Consider the following 20,000-nt stretch of genomic DNA (forward strand, 5'->3'; position numbering starts at 1 on the left):
AGTCGGCATGTTTCGACTCCCTAGGCTGATCATGCGTACCTTTGAGCGAGTGGGTGAGCAAATGTGTGTGTGACAGAGAGAGAGAAAGAGAGACAGAGAGAGTGAGAGAGAGAGAGAGAGAGAGAGAGAGACGTGTTCATACTCTCTTTCTATACCTCCAGGCTAAAAAACAGCTTCACCAACCAATCCAGCACGTTCTCAACAGATCAATAACCTCCCCTCCCACACATAAACACCAGCAAAGCCCATAGAGCTCGTTAACTAGTGCTGAAAGAATTACAGGTCCCTGTTCATGTGGAGCTCATTGATCATCATTTGATCATCACTATTGATTAATTTCTCCTGTCAGCCAGCAGCTTTTCCAATTATCTGATCAAATGCTCAAGTCTGCTTGTTTCACTGGCTATTTGGGAAATTCGATGTAGTCCAAAGCCAAAACATGATTGGCTAACTTTTGATATGGCCTATGCTGTGGTTACCATGGTGATGGAAGTTTTTCTCACTCTTACTCACTCTCTCTCATGGAATTGAAATCTTTATTTATGTCCACAGTTTAAAAGAAAGATAGTAAATAAACTGGACTTTCTCTGTCATTTCACACGTTACTTGTCATTGTATCCACCATTCGAGAAGCTGTGAAAGGTTCATGCTGTTTTAGAGGATTTCCCTTTTACAGAAAGCATGTGGGACTACAGGCCATTTGGGTTTGCTGCTCAATAGACCACTGTAGTCGTGTCATCATTTTGTAGTCCTTATGTCCTTATGCCCATATTAGGAACTCCGGGTCTGAGCTTCGTTTCTCTATGGGCAGAATGAATGGAGTTTTTCGAAAAATCACCTCTATCGCACTCTGTGTTACATAAAAATGTTCAGAACCCAATACGTTTTGTCCTGTGAGCATTTTTCTCCTGCATACCACTGGAACCTCTGCATTACGATGTTGTTAAAGAGTTGAAATATGAATATGAATTTAAGGTGGAACAGGAAAATTTGAACAAGCAGCTGGTGAAAAAAGAAGCTGACTTCAGTTTCATTGAGGGTTGAAAGGCATGATATGGGGAGGTTTTACTATTAACGCTTAACAGCCAAGTAACATTAACTTATTTTTGCTATTTCATCAAACTAACAGGTCAGTATTTTGTCTAGTCTGCTAATGTTTGTGATAGCTACTCACAGCCACTGCACCATTTAAGGTGGAATGGGAATATTCAAAAAAGAAACAAAAAAAGCAGCTAAATTCAGCCCGTAGTTTTTTACACATGCTCTCTGTGGGCTTTCCTTACTAGAAAGTTGGGCATGCCAAGTCCAATGCAAAAGTTTTGTTGCTTTTCTGAGTGAAAACAAGTTACCCATGCACACTTCTGCACACTTTAATCCACAAATACTCTTTACTTACTGAAATTAGCACATTGAAAAAATAGCAAACAAAAAATGATGCATGTACATATGTTATGGCACATTTAATATTAATTATGTTTCTTCAATATGTTAAATTCAGCAAGTAAATAGAAATTGTGAACTCAAATTTTCTAGAAAATTACTATATTAAACGTTTACTGCAGAGGATGTATTATTGCCACTTATAAAGACAATAACATTTGAATAGGGGTTATGCAACCTATTGCGTATGACTGTAGCTATGCTAATAGGCTCCAGTAATATTCAGAGACAAGCTTTAAGGGTAAATGTTAAACAAGTCAGCATCCAAACTGGAACATTCATAGTAAGGATATAATCACTGGGGAAAAAAATAAAATATCTCCAAAGTAGTTGGACTATTAAATATAACTGCACAGGAAATTAAATTTAATGTGAGTTAATATTTTATTCCAAGCAATTTTGAAACATTTCTATGGCTCCATGCATCAGGGAATTACCACATAATGTAAAGGAGAGCTGCTATGTTTAAATGATGAAAAAAATGGATGTACTTCTTTCGGTGCTAACATTGAAAACCCCATTGCGGGGCGACTAGCATTATCTTAGTGGAGGTAAACAAGTAAACAAACATTTTAGGTACTACATTTGTACTCTTCACAGTTGTCTTTCAAAGAGTACAGAGTATACTATAATGTTTAAAAATTAAATAGGTCTCTTTTAAAATGATTGTATAAGGCCCAAATATTGTCATTTGACTACATCAGCCATAGTTACACAACCACACAGAGACGTACACATGCAAAGACAAACACACCACACCTCTCTCTACATGCAGGTATTTACATTGTTTTAAGCACTGAATCACCAAAACCAACATATATAGCCAAAAAAAATTTGAAATGAATTTTACTTTTAAATGAACTTTTAAGTGATTGTGCTCCTGCTGACTCCTAAATTCTTTCTTTGAGGCTTGTTGCATTAATGGCATTTAATTGATGATTACTGGTATTAGTGTGGAGCTTTCCCACGGCGGAAGCTTTCAGATTCTCTGTTGTCGCCAGTCGTACTGGGCTAATAGCGTGTGTTCTTTAGGTTCTAATTAAAGCCTTTCGCTGCTCTACTTACAGTAAATTACACTCCTTTGGGTTAAACAAGCTGGGCATCACAGGAAACACTTTCAGGCATTCAGCCCTTGGGCACCATGCCAACCAGTCAGCAGGCTTCAAATATAGATTCATAGATTTTATTGCAGTGCTTTGCCATAAAATAGGTCTGATGTGCAGCCAGAGCTGTAAAATGTTCTATTACATGTTACATGTAGTGGTGGGCTTTAGCTTTAGCCGTCACTGCTGCAGTCTGGTACCTGACGTGCATGTGGAGTGTGTATGTGTCTAGAGGAGAGATCGTTTGTGTTCCATCTTCTTTTTTATGAGAGGACATGTTTCTGTGACAGTTTAACGCTTGCTGTCAGCACTTACATGTTACGAGGATGGATGAGTCTGCTACGTTGTGCGTGCACACACACACACACACACACACACACACACACACAGACACACACACACACACACACACACACACACACAAACGTACAGCCTTGTTATGCACTTTTGTATTGGATTGTTGCAAGACAACAGTCTCCATCCTTCATCCATTTTCCAAATTTGCTCTCAGGACTCTCAGTGAATATGTAAGCATAAACACTATCATTCAAATATTGGAATCACTGTCTTCAGGAATCTAAAACAAAGTTATTGTAATATAATACAATTGCAGCTTCATAGATTTCAAGTCATTTTTAGAAAGGTGTTGAAGAAAGGCAGTAAAAAAATAAAATAAATAAAACTAGAATGATCTGGTTGTAACCAGATAATTGCTGTATATTAATTATTTTTTAATGACCTGAATTATTAAATGTAACATCTATAACTATTTGATATCTAGTTAGGTCTAGTTATAATGTTTAAATCCTGCATATGGGTGTATATTTAACGACAAACACGCTCAGGTCCTGGCAGTGGTTTTTTGGATGTATGTCATTTTTTAACCATATTTTATAGGTTAAAAGTATCAGTTTTATTCGTCTTTAACAACTATGATCTTCAAATATACATAAAGAAGATACTAAATTACAATTAATTCAAACTGCTTTATATAAGAGTTCAATAAAAACATATTTTAATAAACACTGTTGTTGATATTGTTGATGGTCATTTATGCCATTTTTCATTAAATAAATGTCTTTCTCACATTTTTATGTTCTTACTGTCATGCTGATAACCTAGAATACAGCTTTTCAAACTCAAACAAACCTGCATGAAGATGCTTCTTCTAGTTGGGTTCTTTAGTAAAAGCAATGTTTCTTTCTAGAACCATGAGTTCTATACAGAACTATTTCATGCTTAAATGCTTCTTCAGACCGATGGAGAATGTGTTTCATATGGTTCTATATAGCACCAAAATGGGTTCTTCTACCATTACAAGCTTGACATCATAACAACAGAAGAGCTCTTTGGTGCAATATAGATTTAAAAGGTTCTAGATAAAACCACGTAGAACACAATCCTCAGTGTGAAGAAACATTAAGAGAATAGCAAAGTGAATTTCAACCTGTCATATTCCGTATTTTATGTGCTCACAATACAGTTTAGAACTAAGGCATTTAGAATGCAACAGAATGTAACACAATTGTATTCAGGTTCAATTCAAACATATGAGCTGTTGTGCACCACAGCTAATGTAAAAGACCATTTGTCATTTATATTGTGAAAGTGTCTTTTCTGTGATATTTACTCACTGCAGCAGCTCAGAGTATTGCAGTAAAGTCCAATTCAATTCAAAATAAAAAAGTAAAACTATTTTTTTACAGCTCATAATTTGTATTACAGACTTGTTGAATCCATTCTCTAAAACTTCAGATAGATAAAAGTGCCCAGAGTTGCAGAAACACCCACTCAAGTTATTATAAAAATAGAATAACTTATATTACAAGTGAGTTCAAATTTTCCAAAAGTAATTCATATACCCTGCCTATGCTATACACCAAGGAATATTAAATATTATCACATTTCCTAGAGAAAGCTCTTTTCAACCGAACATTCAGTGCAGGCAGGGGAGAGAAAGAGAGAGAGAGAGAGATAGTTGTATTTAATTGGACTGAGTTGGTAGGGTTCAGTCGTACAGTAACTCTAGCACTATGAAGCTTTAATGAGTGCAGTAGTTCACTGAAGAGCGGCATCTTCATAGAGCTTCAGCTGGAGTTGAGAAGTAGGTCAGCCTGGTGAAAAGAGCACAGCTCTACACACACTGGAAGACTGACACACAACACAGATCACAAACAACCTGCACAACGCGTAGAGCACACTTTGCAGGTCAGATATTACAGGCCCGTTAATCAGGGGCTTCAGCTGCATCACGGTCAAAACCACATGAGGAATGTTAAACACTGACATCATCAGCTGCTGGAGAGCTGGATATTCAGAAAGGTGTGCTACTGCGGTGTTTTCACTGAGGAGGTGCATGCTTAGTGTGGCTGCTGTTGCTATGGTGACTGACACACGATCAGAAAAAAAGATAGCAAGACAGAGTGAAGAAGTGTATGAGAGAGTGAGCGGAAAAGAGAGAGTGAGTGAAAAAGAGAGCGAGAGAGAGATTAGAGGAAAAAACTTGGCAGTATGGAAATCATCCAGTTATCTGGGAATCAGGGCTGAGACTCAAGAGACAGACATGAGAGATGTTTGTGTGTGTGTGTGTGTGTGTGTGTGTGTGTGTGTGTGTGTGTGTGTGTGTGTGTGTCTGTGAGAGAGAGAGAGAGTGAGAGAGGGAGAGAGAGAAAGAGAAAGAGAGAAAGAGAGGGAGAGAGAGCAAAAGAGAGAGAGGTATGGTATGATATGGATACAAGCCATATGAATAAGAAAGGGAGAGAAAATATCCCAGAAGGGCTAGAAGCTTTAATTAAAAATAAAATATATTGAATTTCCAATCATAACTACTTAATATATTTTGAAGTAATAGTATCTAAGCAAGAATAAGAGTCAGGCTATAAAGTTTTGGGAAGTTTTTGACACATTAACTTATTTTCACTTACAAAATCAAAAAAACATGTTATTTGACCAGCACTATTACAAAGCCTGTAGTAACATGTGCATTTTTACAGTTAAGCTAATTTGAGTGATTGGGGCAGCTATATACAAACATACCCCACAGGGAAATTAACCAGCTCACAAACATATGCCCAGAATCAGCCATTCAAAGTTTTTACCTAGACAAACCATCTGCTCCAAGAGCACAAAACTATGGTTATGCTCCAAAATAAGAAGCTGACCCATCACTGACCAATGGTGGGCTATGCTAGTTACTCCAAAAATATTCCATTACATACTACTACTTCGCTCAAACTAATGGGATCACATTACTTATCACTTCTAAAGAAAAGTAATCACAACTCACAATTCTCATTATTTTACATCTGCGTTACCTTCTAAACCCCAAACAAATCTGTACCAACCTTAGACAATCTCACATCATTTAAAAGGCATCTCACCAGCTAAATCCAGTGCAAGAAAGCGAAAGTAGAACACTGTTAGCTGGCTTCTTAAAGGGAAAAAATGCTAATCAAGTGAGCGTTTAAACAGGGAATGCAGTAAAAACTCCCATTTCTTAAAAGTTCTCATATATAGCAAGTAATGGAACTAGTCTCCCAGTTTACTTTCTGTACTGCAAGTCTAATTAAACATTTTTTTAATAGTTTTTTTGTTTTTTTTTTTGTTTCAGATGTGTTTCTTGTTTTCTCATTTGTAAACTCGAACATTTAAATAACAAATGTCTGTCACTACTGATAAAACTCTGCTACCCTGCACGCTTTGCTACATGTTCTTTTTTTCTTTACTTTCCTGCAGCTCGTTCTCAGCTAATGTCAATTTAACATGCTCAGTCGGCTGAAAAAGTGCTGGCGTGGAGCCACTAGCTCAGCTCTCACTAAACTTTCTGTCACAGTGTAATATTTCAAGCAAGGACACACACCCACATGAAATGCAACAGCCTTAGCTTCAGAGAACTTCTAGAAAGGAGAATTCCCGCTCTGCAATGTCTTCCGGTTTTCTCAAACGCTAGAGGGCGCTCCCGAGTGAGTCCAAAATGAATGGGTTGATACAGAGCATCTAAGGAAAATCATAGTTTATAAATGCTTAAACTTTTTTCATGTAAATGAATGCAATCAATTCCTGAACACAGAAGAGCATAAAACATTTTAACACTGCTGTTATATTTTAAGAGCTTTTAAACTCGAGTTATAGGTGTTTGAAACCGCGCCTCATCGACGGCCATGACGTCAGTGACGTCAGTGACGTCAGTGACTGCGAACAGCCAATGAGCTGCTCCGCTCACCAAACAATCATCACTCTCTAGCAGTAAAGTTCACCTCCTGCTGCCCAAAACCTGTTCGCTGTATAAAATAAAGCAATACATAGGTGAGTTTTCTTTGTTTTTTTAGTGAAATACAATAAATGCATAAGGAAAAAATATAAAATACTTTTGACTTTTGATATGGGTCAAAATAAAAATGTAAAAAGTGAAAGTAAGTTTTTTTTCTTGGAAATAGAATTGAGTAAAAGTTAAATATTCTAACATTCAATCTCAATAATACTATAATAAAGTACATATTTTGTGAATACTTAAGGATAATACCTCAGTGCACTTGGCTGGAGCAGTGAGTCAGGGATATACCCTATACAAACTTTACTTACTGAGCCTTTAATGTTTATTATAAGCATGAGTGCGGATGCTGCGTATCTGTGATGTGCAGGGTCAGTGGGAGGTAGTGCGAGAGTGAGTCACTCTCAGTTAAAGGGGAGCACAGGCAGATCAGGTTGCTAGGCAGTAAAGTAGCTCCTTTTGTCCTCACTAACAACTGAGCCTCAAATACATACCCTAACACCATTACACTGACCCCCTCAGAGAGACAGAGAGAGAGAGAGAGAGAGAGAGAGAGAGAGAGAGAGAGAGAGAGAGAGAGAGAGTAGGAGGGAAGCCAGTATTAATGAGCCAGAGATGCACAACTCCCAGAGAGAACACTAGGCATACAGAAAGAGAGAGATAAAGAAAGAGAGAGAGATAGACAGAGAGAGAGCAAAATAATGACAAGGAGAAAATGTCAGGGACACAAAAAATGATGGATGAAGAGACTGGAGATGAGATGAGGAGATGAGGAGATGAAGAAAGGCAGAATGAAATAATCATAGCAGTGAATCAAGCTGAAACTGAACTGAGGAAACTAGTAGAGAAAAAAGAAGATATAAGAAGAGACAAACAATGAAAGAGAAATGGAAAGAAGAGGAAAGAGGAAAGGAAAGAGACGGAGACAAAAAGAAGACCTTACAAGAGAGGATAAGATGGAGAAACAGGGAGAAGATGAGAGAAAAAGAGGGAAAGAGAAAGAGGAAGGCGGGAGAGAGAAAGATAAAAGGGAAGAGAGAACTAAAGAGAAGGACTGGGCAAGAGAGAGAGAGAGAGCAAAATAAAAAGACAGAGAGAGATGAAAGAGAGAGAGAGTAGGAATGAATAAGTGAAAGAGGAAAGAGGGAGAGAGATACAAAAGATAAAGATATAGAAAGAGTATGAGAGAAAAAGGGAGAGAAAGAAAAGAAAAATAGAGAGAAATAAAGAGGAGAGGGTAAGAAAGAAAGAAAAGCATGAAAGTTGCAGAGGAAGAGAATGACAGAGAAAGACGGAGGAAGGAAAAGGAGGAGAGAAGGTGGAGAGAATGAAGGAGAGAAGGAGAGAAGGAGACATAAGAAAAAAGGGTGAGAGACAGAAAGACAGAGAGAGAGAGAGAGAGAGAGTGTGTGTGTGTGTGTGTGTATGTGTGTGTGTGTGCGTGTGTGTGTGTGTGTGTGTGTGAGAGAGAGAGAGAGAGAGAGAGAGAGAAAAAGAATTGTGCTCTGTGCTTTTGATGGTGGGGGGGGCTGAAAACCCCACTGATCGTTTGTCAGGCGGAGTGAACAAACATAGCTGCAGGCAGATAGAGGAGAACACAGCAAAGATACACACACACACACACACACACACATAGTGAAATCTCTCTCTCTCTCTCTCTCTCACACACACACACACACACACACACACACATAGTGAAATCTCTCTCTCTCTCTCTCACACACACACACACACACACACACACAGTGAAATCTCTCTCTCTCTCTCACACACACACACATACACACACACACACAGTGAAATCTCTCTCTCTCTCACACACGCACACACACATAGTGAAATCTCTCTCTCTCTCACACACACACACACACACACACATAGTGAAATCTCTGTCTCTCTCTCACACACACACACATACACACACACACACAGTGAAATCTCTCTCTCTCTCACACACGCACACACACATAGTGAAATCTCTCTCTCTCTCTCTCTCTCTCTCTCTCTCTCTCTCCCTTACACACACACACACACACACACTCAGATAAACACTCAGCTCTTCTGTCACATACAAACACATCGTTCATTCAGTGTAAGAGCAGAAGACAAAAACCTCCACAGGAGTTTGTCAGCAAACTCCTACACACACACACACATGCACACGCACACACACACTCGCGCAAGCACGCAACGAGGCTCCCCGGCGGGGGTGACGCACTGACGTTGCTGAGAGAGTGTGTGTGCGCGCAGGCGTGTGTCCAGAGCAGCCGGGCTCATCCCTCTCTCTTCCTATCTGTGTGGACTGGACTGGGAGCGTTACCGTAGCGATGGCAGAGTGAAAGGATTTTAGGGGCTTTTGTGGAGTGAGATAAAGACATGGAAGGACTGCTGTCTCCCATGCGCACACGGGTAAGTCCAGCGGTTGCCACGGGATACGGGTAAAATGCTGGAGAGAGAGATAGAGGAAGAGACAGAGAGAGAGAGAGGGAGAGAGAGAGAGAGAGAGAGAGAGAGAGAGAGAGAGAGAGAGTATAGTGGGCTTACACAATTCCCTTTCTGCCTGGAAACAACATTATACCACAGCAAAAGCAATGGATGGGGACAGTGAGAGAGAGACAGAGAGAGAGACAGATGGAGGGAGAGAGAGAGAGAGAGAGAGAGAGAATACTTAATGAAAAAGCTCAAAGTCATTATATCATTGTCCTGCAGAGTGCTTTTGCCTCAAGAGCTAACTGTCATTTCAGCCACCTGAATGTGAGTGTGTGTGTGTGTGTGTGTGTGTGTGTGTGTGTGTGTGTGTGTGTACATGCATATAAGACATTTATACATGTATGTGGTGCTTTATTGGTGTGGTATATATTAAAGTAAAAGAATGTATAAAAAAGCATATCACACAAGTATAAGGATGTATATGAGAAAGCATAGATTGAAAGTAATAAAATAAATAAAATAGAAAGCACAAAATTGGATTGATATAAGAAAGTATATAATAAGTATATAATATAATAAGATATGATACATATAAGGAAATATATAATGGAAGCATACAGATATATAGAGTCAAGAACATAAGGGACATGATGTATATAAGCACATAGTGGATGTATAAAGGGGTATATAAAGAGAAGGAACACCTGCAGGACTTGACACTTCAGATCTTTGTGTGTTAATGTGTGTAGACATTGGTATGCATTTGACGAAGTGATGCAGTGAAAATCTGAAGTAGGCAGTATAAGTGGAAGAATTGAAAACAACCAAAATCCGTGGCTAACACTACTATCCAACTGCAAAGAAACAGGGTGTATCAGGAATGAAGTAGTTTAAGAAGGGTGTGTGTTACAGTGGTATTGATTTTATAATGTGTTTGTTGAGCTGAAAAAGGTGGTTCAGAGCATGTCAAACACTGCAATTACTTCACAGCACAAAAAAAAATGATGCATTTAATTTACTTGATTCAAATGTGTTTCAGATTTGCATTTTATTTTTAATTTATAATATAACTCAACATATTTTGCCTTTTATTTTGCCTTCATTTGGCATGAAATGTGTTGATATATTAATATTTAATTTATTTGAGTCATGTTGAAATGATGTACACTTACAACATGCAATGTGGGCTGTATATTTAAGGGTGCAGTATATATTTGCAGTGCATACTGTCAGAAACATTCAGTATGGCAAGAGAATGAGGCTTCCAATTTTAATGCCTTAATATATATGTATGGAATATGTATGCTTTGTGTGTGCATGCATGTGCAAGAGAAAGAGAGAGAGAGAGAAAACGAGATAGACTAAGAAAGGCAACAAGGCTCAAAGTGACTGGACTGATTAATGACCCAGGTGTGCAATTGTACTTGCTCTCAGAAAACAGCCTCCCCAACACACACCCACACACTGAGAGTCATCATGCAGACCACTGTGTCTCTCCAAAATGTCCAAGCACCACTTTTCTATAATATACTATGTTACATTGTATGCCCAAAAGTATCCAGGCATACTTTTTAATTAATTGATGGACTCTACTTTCACTAGCTATTAGAAGTTGTACCAATTACTGAAACAAGCATTCTACTGTGCACACACAGCTTGTATAATCTCCATATAAGCACTGCTAATAAAATGAGATGCTCTGGATCAGCCACACCTCATGTCACCATATCCGATGCCAAATGTCAGCTAGAGAGGTATAAAGCTCTGTAGCAATGGGTTAGTATAACAGTGAAACTGCATTCTCTGGAGTGATGGAGCTCCACTGAATAACTTTGGGATGAGTTGGAGTGGCAGGTGTCTACAAACGTTTGGACATATACTTAATTCAAATGTGCACAAAAGTAAGTTTAGTAAGTAAGTAAAGCAAAAGCCAAATATTTTTGAAATAAACATCTTGCTATGATGCATAGAATAACAGAAACCTTATTGTCTAACTTTTACTAAACCTTCAGTCTGCATTTTTCTGAACCGAACACACCATTGTTTTGTAACCTAATCTCATTTTACAGCATCTCTACAAACATATGCAAACTTTTAAATGTTGGCGATCAAATTATGTTTTGTTGATTTAAAAAAAACTAAAAATGTCCTGTTTCTAGTTTTAGTGCACAGTTTTAATTTATTTGCTAAGTTTAACATACTGGAAAAAGAAATAAAACACTGAAAGTGTGGCATTTTGCACAGACCACGTTTTATGTTTTTTTCCACAATTCAGCAAATAAAGAGGAATTTTGCAGTAAAATAAAGTGTGTTCTTTGTAGAGGATTTGTACTTAGTCTTACACAGAAAATCAACAAAATATGTACAATTTCACCAGGGGTGCCCAAACTTTTGCATACAACTGTATCTAGTCTGCAGCTGATTATTATGGACCGCTATTTCCCTGTACTTTATACTCTATATGTGTACAAGCCTAGAGTACTAAGATCTGAGCTTTTTCAATGCTGCTACTGATGTCTGTGTGTGTGTGTGTCTGTGTGTGTGTGTGTGTGTGTGTGTCTGTATGCGTGCTTGCTTTTATTGAGGAGAAATATCCTCTGTTATGTCCTGGTGCTGACGCAGCAGTTGTCAGTAACAGTGTCTTCAAATGGTGTCCAGCCAAGCATGAAAGAGATAAAAAAGGCAGAGATTCAGTTTCATGCTTCTTTGTCTCCTCTTATATAAACATATATATCAGTGTAATATAATATTAGATGCCAGTTAAGGTCCAGCGAGACTGCTAGTGAGAATGCTAGTGAAAATAAAAACTGAATATAATATACCTGCCTTTGTGTATGCTTTGCATAAACAAAAAAGACTTGTGGTCTCACAGCTGAAGCTCATAGGAGACCTGCTTCATGTAGGATTTAAAGGAATGCTTCAAGGTTTTCTCACCCAATTTCTACCTGCCATATCTGTAGAATATGATGGATTACCATTGGTGATCATTTTGACACATTTTCATAAACTTAGTAAAAAACTCAGAAAACATGTAGACTCAAAACACACTTATAATAGAATGCTATTGCTGAAGGAACCTCCTATTGACTTCTATTATATTCAATTCCTTAAAGTCTTAATGTAACATAACAGAGTCATGTGTTATGACGTTTTAAAAGAGCCAATATCATGGAAAGACATTTTGCTTGCTTCTTGCTAATAACACAGTTTGATTGAGTATGTAAAAATTGTTAAAGATTTAAAGGTATCATTCACTGCTCAGTCCTTCTGGACATTGAAGCTATGAAAACAGCCTCTTTTAAGTTCATTGTTTTTGTGGTGCCTTAAAACCAACACATTTAGATATGTCAGTCTATTCAGACTACAGTTTAACACCATCCATTCACATTGTATAAGGAATGCTTCAGTCTGAACTGCTGCTTGAACAAGCCTGAGTACAAAAGAGCAAAAAGTTGACATGCTAATATTCAATAATACAATATACTGCAGGGCAGCACGGTGGCGTGGTGGGTAGCGCTGTCGCCTCACAACAAGGAGGGCCTGGGTTTGATTCCCTGACCGGGTAACCGCGGTTCTCTCTGTGTGGAGTTTGCATGTTCTCCCCATGTCTGTGTGGGTTTCCTCCGGTTTCCTCCCACAGTCCAAAGACATGCAGTCAGGCCAATTGGACATGTGTGAGTGACTGTTTGTCTGCCCTGCGATGGACTGGCGACCTGTCCAGGGTGTATCCTGCCTTCCGCCCAAAGACGCTGGGATATACTGCAATGTTTATCACACATAATGCTGTTACCATAGACTGTTTGAAATACAATCACAGCATTTCAGTTTAAGTGCAAGTTCACCAGAAATGTTGATGTTTGAACAGCTGTTTTAGTGCGTTATTGGTCTGAGCATCTCCACAGCTCATAGTAAAGTTTTTTGACACAGTCATAACCTTTATATACCTTTATACCAGTAATGCTTTTTTATTAGTACAGTATTGTAATACCATTGTAAACTGTGATTAAAGTTTAGGTCATTATCGTGACATGAAGTTTTTATATTTACACATGCTTCCACATAACAATCAAATATAATACATAAGATGTGGATTCTTCCTTAAGAGAACGCTATAATGTGAAATATATACCCATCCGCTCTTACACTTTCACACATAATAATGAAAATATGTAGGTCAGTGGATCCCATACATGCTAACAGGAACCTCTTGGTACAATCTCACGCACACACATACACTCACACAGACACACACACACACACACACACACACACACACAAATGAGTGGGTTCTTTCTGCAGAGGGAGTAGAAAGAAGTTGATTCCTATCAGTTCCTTTAGTCTCAGTGTAGATCAATAAGTGTTATCTAGGATTACCAATGTCAGAGGCTTTGAGATAGACAATGAGGAGCAGAAAGTGTGTGTGAGTGTGTGTGATTAGGACCAATCGTTATCTAAGATTGCGAATAGTAGAGTCATCTGTGCAATTCTAAGTCTCTTCAATCATTATAGCATCCCAGGCTTTCTTGTCAGACACGTCAATGAAATCACCCATGTTACAAACTCTCAGTGTGCTGGTTGGGTGGGGTGGGGTGGGGGAGTGTGTTGGGGTGGGGGGGTGGGGTGTTGGAAGGGCTGGATGTGTGTGTGTGTCTGTGTGTGTATGTGTCTGTGTGTGGACTTCAGCATCATTAGTGTGTGGGTCTCAGTGGTGAGCTGTCTTACAGCTGTCCATACTAACTCTAGCAGATGGACCCATTAACTCCGATACAGACAGAGCCAAGCCCACTCACCCAAGCCAGAAACATCTCTCTCTGCTATATCCTATATTTTCCTTTTCTTTCTCTCTCTCTGTTTCTCTCTTTCTTTCACTCTTGTCTCTTTCTGTATCCTTGCCTATTTCTCTGTCTCTTCTCTTTCTCTCTCTGTATGTCTCTCTCACTTTCACTGTCCTTTTAATTCTCTGTGCATCTCTCTCTCTAATTTCCTGTCTGTTAATTAACAGTGAAACAGTTATTGTCATGATATTACAGGAGCAGAGCAAACTAAAAACCCTTGGTGAACTGAGGAGGCAGCATTGATTAAATTAGCAAATAATACAAATTACTTCCACCTCCAATCTCTCTCTCTCTCTCTCTCTCTCTCTCTCTCTCTCCCTCTGTCTCTCCCCGTTCCTCTCGGCCAGACAGTGAAGCAGAGCAGGCAGGTGGTGGCCGTATTGGCTGCAGGATTGGAGGACTCCATCTCCCAGCTGTCATTGTTCCAGTGATGAATATTTGAACAGATTAGGGGGCAGGGTCAGACAGCAGGGACCTCAGAGGGCCTTAATCAGGAAGTGTTTATTAGGTCAGAGAATGGGAACACCAGAGGTTACCCGTAGCGATTATTTGAGAAAGAAGAAAGGAGAAAAAATACATCACAGAGGTCATAACCTTTCTTCTAACCTCTAACTGCAGGCTGCATTTGGCCTTATACTAATTGCATCAAGTAGATTACCGGTCATATCTTCTGATCTTCTCTTTTTTTCTCCAATTTTTACTTAACTTTTTACAGCTCTGATCTTTACTTAACTCTTTACAGCTCTGATCTTCTTTTCTATGATTCTTATGTGTTTCTGCTCTTCTTTTCTCCACTCTCCTCTCTACTACTCTTCTCAACTTTTTTCTTTTCAGCTCTGATCTTTTCTCAACTTTTCTCTTTTCAGCTCTGATCTTTTCTCAACTTTTCTCTTTTCAGCTCTCACTTTTTCTCAACTTTTTTCTGCTCTGATTTTTTCACAGCTTTTCTTCTTTGAGCTCTCATCTTTTCTCAGCTTTTCTCTTTTCAGCTCTGATCTTTTCTCATCTTTTCTCTTTTCAGCTCTGATCTTTTCTCAACTTTTCTCTTTTCACCTCTCACATTTTCTCAACTTTTTTCTGCTCTGATTTTTCACAGCTTTTCTTCTTTCAGCTCTCATCTTTTCTCAGCTTTTCTCTTTTCAGCTCTCATCTTTTCTCCACTTTTCTCAACTTTCTTTCAATTCCTTTTCCATTTTCAACTGACCTCAACTCTGAGCTTCACTTATTTTCATAATTTTTTTCAACTGTTCTCTTCTCTCCTCTAGCCATCCTCATCCAGTAACAGCTTTCAGAGAGAGAGAGCAGTGTTACCATGGTGATAGTGAGAAGCATTAGAGTAATGATCAGGCATACAGTTGGTCAGTGTACAGGCCACAGGGGGTCCTGATAGATTGCCTGCAATGAGAGCAATTTACCTTCCACCTGCCTAGAGGGCTTTAACTCTCACCAGAGGTGTAGAAGAGGTCAGAGAATGAGAGAGAGTTCAATGTGTGTGTGTGTGTGTGTGGGGGGGGGGGGGGGGGGGGGGGGGTGTTGTTCATGCTTTTAAAGCTACAGGTCTGCCCTTCATCATTGCTTCAGTGTAAAATATTCAGCTATCAGTGTAGGTTCTCAGGAAGTGCCCAGTGTCTTGTAAACGTTTCCTAGTTATAAAGGTCTTTTTGGAAGAGCCACATTACCATTTACTGTTTCCTCCTGCCACAGTGTGTGTGCAGGCTAGAAAGAAGTATCAAGCTCACACCTCTGGTGTTGTTCATAGACTGCTTGTTAATTTGTTGTACACACAGCTACTGATTACCTTGCACATAACGCACGGTAAAGGTTCTTATGTATTATCTGTGTTATCCACTACAAAAACTGAGGCAAATGATAGTAATGATGTTAGTGACGATGTGCCATACACAGTATTTCTAAATGTAAAAGTAGGGGTGAGCAATATTTTGATATATTATTGTTATCATGATAAATTATGTCACAATAGGCTTTTCTGAGTATATCATGGGTATTGTCAGTACTTCTAAAACGCTGTGTAACTGCATGTATGCTTGTGTCATATTTTGGAATGAAGCCTTTACAAACTCTCTCAAGCATATGCGTTCTTTTCATTGTTATTTATGAAGAAAACCCCCACCTCAGCTGAGAAGCCCTCCTCTAGACTGTGCAACCGGCTTCATGTTCACTGCATGTTTATGCTGAAAAGCCAGTAAATATTGAGGATATCTTCTCTCTACTCTGCATGGTGAATGCAGAAAGTAGATTTACTGAGGAGTAGGCTCCCCATTCACGAAACACTGCAGTGGATAATGCCTGCCGGAATAATATCTTAGCCATCAAGTTCCAGGTATCTTTTTTATCTGGTTTAATTGGTAATGCGGTATTTTACACATGCTGTACTTCTCCTCTTGAGTTTTCAAGTGCAGGAATAGTTATAGGTTGCTATGCTGAAATAGATTAGTAGTTTAGGGCAGTGCTTTAACAAGGGATGTAGGCCTAAGCAATGATGGACACATTCCTTAGCCACTCTTAGAGAGCTTTGTAAATTATATTTTGTGATAAAGTTTCTCAGAGGTAGTTCAGTACATGTTCATGCCCTTGCTTAAGTGCAACTCGAGCTGATTGCCTAGTTCACCTACATGGACACACCAGCCCTGTTTTCCCTATAAAACATGCCTCCTACTTCTTAGCATGACACAATGTGTGGCTGACCTTTATGAATACATCATCTTAATGTTTCCTTTGACCAATTACAGAAAGCCTGTAAATACTGTAAATAAAACTACCATATTAACCAGGAGCTGATCAGCACTTTTTATTTTAATGCTTTTTAAAAGCCTTAGCATTATAGCATTTTGCCATTCCAGCTTCAAAAAAAAGAAATGTTGTGATATTGTTCATCACTTCAAGTATCATGATATAATATTTTTTGCTATATCACCAACCCTTAAGCGGTAGCATTGGAGGATTCATCAGTGTTTGTTCTTCTTTGGAAATGCTGGACCCAGCTCACTTCCCCTTTCCCTCCAGCCATTCGCTGCTGAAGCTGGCGGTTGCCATAGAAACCCAAGACTGGCTGATAGGATTCCATCGTCACCTCAGCTGAGACAGTTTCATGCTGCGATGTGATGATTTAAGTACCACGTCTCCACAGACGCCACTCACTTCATCATCCTCTCATCAGTGTGTGTGTGTGTGTGTGTGTGTGTGTGTGTGTGTGTTTATATATATATATATATATATATATATATAAATGTATACTGACAGATCAGATCATGTAACAGCCTGACAGTGTAGATTTTGGCACTCTACCACAAAAAGATCAATAGTAATTCTACATGTTGTCAGGACAGAGATGCTAGCTGTGCTAGTAAGTGGAATAGGCTTTGGCCTGGCTTGGTCTCCTCCAGCCTGCTTCAGGGTGAGGGAATGCAGTGTCTGTCACTGACAATGATGCGTCCCATCAAGCACTGAGACAGAGGACACAGTGTACTGACCCATGAGACATCCATTAAAGGAGCCAGGAGTGTTTCATCACTCAAATTGCTTGTCAGAACACACACACAAAGCTCTCCTCATGCACAGTTTACTTTTTCTCTTACCAGAGTCTACAGGATTATACGACACCTCGTATACATTCATCATCAGTATATACACATACATACACTATAAAGTGTCGAGTCAGAAAAAGTATTCAGATAGCCTGTCTAGTTAGTGAAGTCATCTGTCCTGAATCCATTGCTGACACAGGTGTTCAATTCAACTGTGCACATGCAGCTAATCTCCATAGAACAACACTGAAAATTAAACTAGAAAGCCACAGGTCAGTTTAGCACTGGGCTGTGGAGCAGTGGAACTACATTCTCTGGAGTGATGGAACACCATCCAATACCTTGGGATGAGTTGGAATGGTGATTAGTTTGTGATCCAGAACTATTCATCTAACATCAGTACCTGGCCTTAGTAATGTGTTTGTGGCTGAATGCAATCAGATTCTCACAGCAATGTTCAGTGTTAAAGCATTCCTAGAAGAATTGAGGCTTTTACTGTGTCACAGAAGGAAAAAAATATAAATATCCCAGATTTCAGAAGTAATATTGGAAAACAGGTGTCTAAAAACTTTTAGACATATAGTGTACAGATAGAGAGAGAGAGAGAGAGAGAGAGAGAGAGAGAGAGAGAGCTATTAGCATCTTATTCATTTCTAGATTACTAGACAGGCCTAGTGGTTTTTAGCATTGCCTCTCACTGTCTGACTGAAACTGTCACTGTTAGTCAGTGAGGAACTGTGCTTTTTAAGATATAGGAAATATTCTGAACAGAATTTGCAGCCAGAACCTGAAATTCACACTTTTTTCTTCCATTTCCTCTGTTTTATCTAAGCAATGCATAACCTGCAAACCCCCATAGTGTCAGTATTAACTTCCCCAAATGAGCTCAAATACTGGATCTTTATCACTGTGTGTAAAATATGGTATACATATTCAGCTGCAATTGAATCAATTGCACAGTTCCATATGAGCTGGTTATGTTTCTAGATGGTTAAGGAATATTTATCAGGCCTGAACACCCTTTTAATTTCACCACAGCATGTCTGTGTGCATTCCCTACATTTGCAGCTGTTCTAGTCAAATGAGCACTTGAGTAATTGAGGCTTTCGGTTAAGGGACAAGGAGCTTCTCTCTCTCTCTCTCTCTCTCTCTCTATATATATATATATATATATATATATATATATATATATATATATATATATATATAAAATAACACTAAATACATTTTTAAATGTTCTCACAATAGTATTCATTTCAGTAGGCTCATTCCGTGTGTGAAATTTAGCTTCCCATTAAGCTACAGAGTGTAGCATATGGCTAAACGTCCTAAACCCCTGAAGGGCCTGTATCATGGAAAATCACATTTTCCTCACTCTTCTGAAGTAAAAAAAAGTTGAATGTATTTTGTAAACATTGTAAAATGTAATATTCACTACCCAGTATATGCCGCCCATATATAGCAACTAAGCTGCAAAAACCATTTGAATTTATCCAACTATCCAGCCTACAGCGTTTTAGCCAAGGCAGTCAGTCTTACAGGAACCACAATCAAAACAGCCTGTTCAATTATAAGGGATAAAGAAAGGCAGAAATGGTCATGTAGAAATTATGACCAGTTTTGATGTAAACCTGCACAAATGTTATACATTTATAAAATAAAATAGAAGAAAAGTGGAGGATATGGACCTCTAAGAACTTATTCAGACTTCCTATAATAACATAACTTGGCTTACATATCAGTTTATAGTTGTTACTGAATAATTCGAAGCAGTTACCGAATAATAACAGTGAAGAATTGCTAAAAAACAAGCGTAGAATTCTAGGAGTTATTTTTCCTTCCTCCTTCCTTACCAGTGCAGTTCAGCGTCCAAAAATTAGAAATAATTTTTTAATGAAGGTGAATACGCTGTTGACATTCGCCTTTGCAATTTTTCAATTCCTCTGTGCACCACTCAGCAATTTACCATTACTACATTAAATTGAACCCAGAACAAAACCACAAAAAGCTGTAGTCGATCACATGTGGCTTAAAATTTACAGCAAGTAAGCCGGTCCTTCAAAAGTGTTAACTGAACAATTATGTCGGCTAATTTTATTCATCTTTCTTTACCTTTTTTACTGTTTTCAGCTTGAAAACAACACATTTGTGAATACGTAGTGAGCTGATACCAAATGTGACAAATTCAGCCATGATTTTATACAATGTTTATATGAATAGACTAGAATAGTCTAGAAACTAATATGTATCAGTGCTCGCTGTATCATGTTCTACTAAATCTGCAGCACAATGACCAGTTTGGGGCGGTGCTTAGGGATCCAGTGTAGAGATCTAATGTTTAATGTTGCACTGTCCATTCCACAGAGCACTGCTGCTG

General features: G+C 38.7%; 1 protein-coding gene across 2 annotated transcripts in view; it reads left to right on the forward strand.

Moving 5' to 3' along the window:
• The window catches only part of frmd4a (FERM domain containing 4A), a 175,958-nt gene that overhangs the window by 27,467 nt on the left and 128,491 nt on the right, over positions 1–20,000 (forward strand). The window contains exon 1 of one of the 2 annotated variants that reach the window (XM_017722217.2): positions 9,021–9,222. The exons of the other annotated variant lie outside the window; for it this stretch is intronic. Coding sequence (XP_017577706.1) covers positions 9,190–9,222 — 33 coding nt within the window. The 5' untranslated portion in view covers positions 9,021–9,189. Of the gene's footprint in view, positions 1–9,020; positions 9,223–20,000 lie in introns of those variants that run through there. 2 annotated transcript variants of the gene reach the window in all.

Source organism: Pygocentrus nattereri, chromosome 7 (assembly GCF_015220715.1).
Source record: "Pygocentrus nattereri isolate fPygNat1 chromosome 7, fPygNat1.pri, whole genome shotgun sequence".
Taxonomy (NCBI): Eukaryota; Metazoa; Chordata; class Actinopteri; order Characiformes; family Serrasalmidae; genus Pygocentrus; species Pygocentrus nattereri.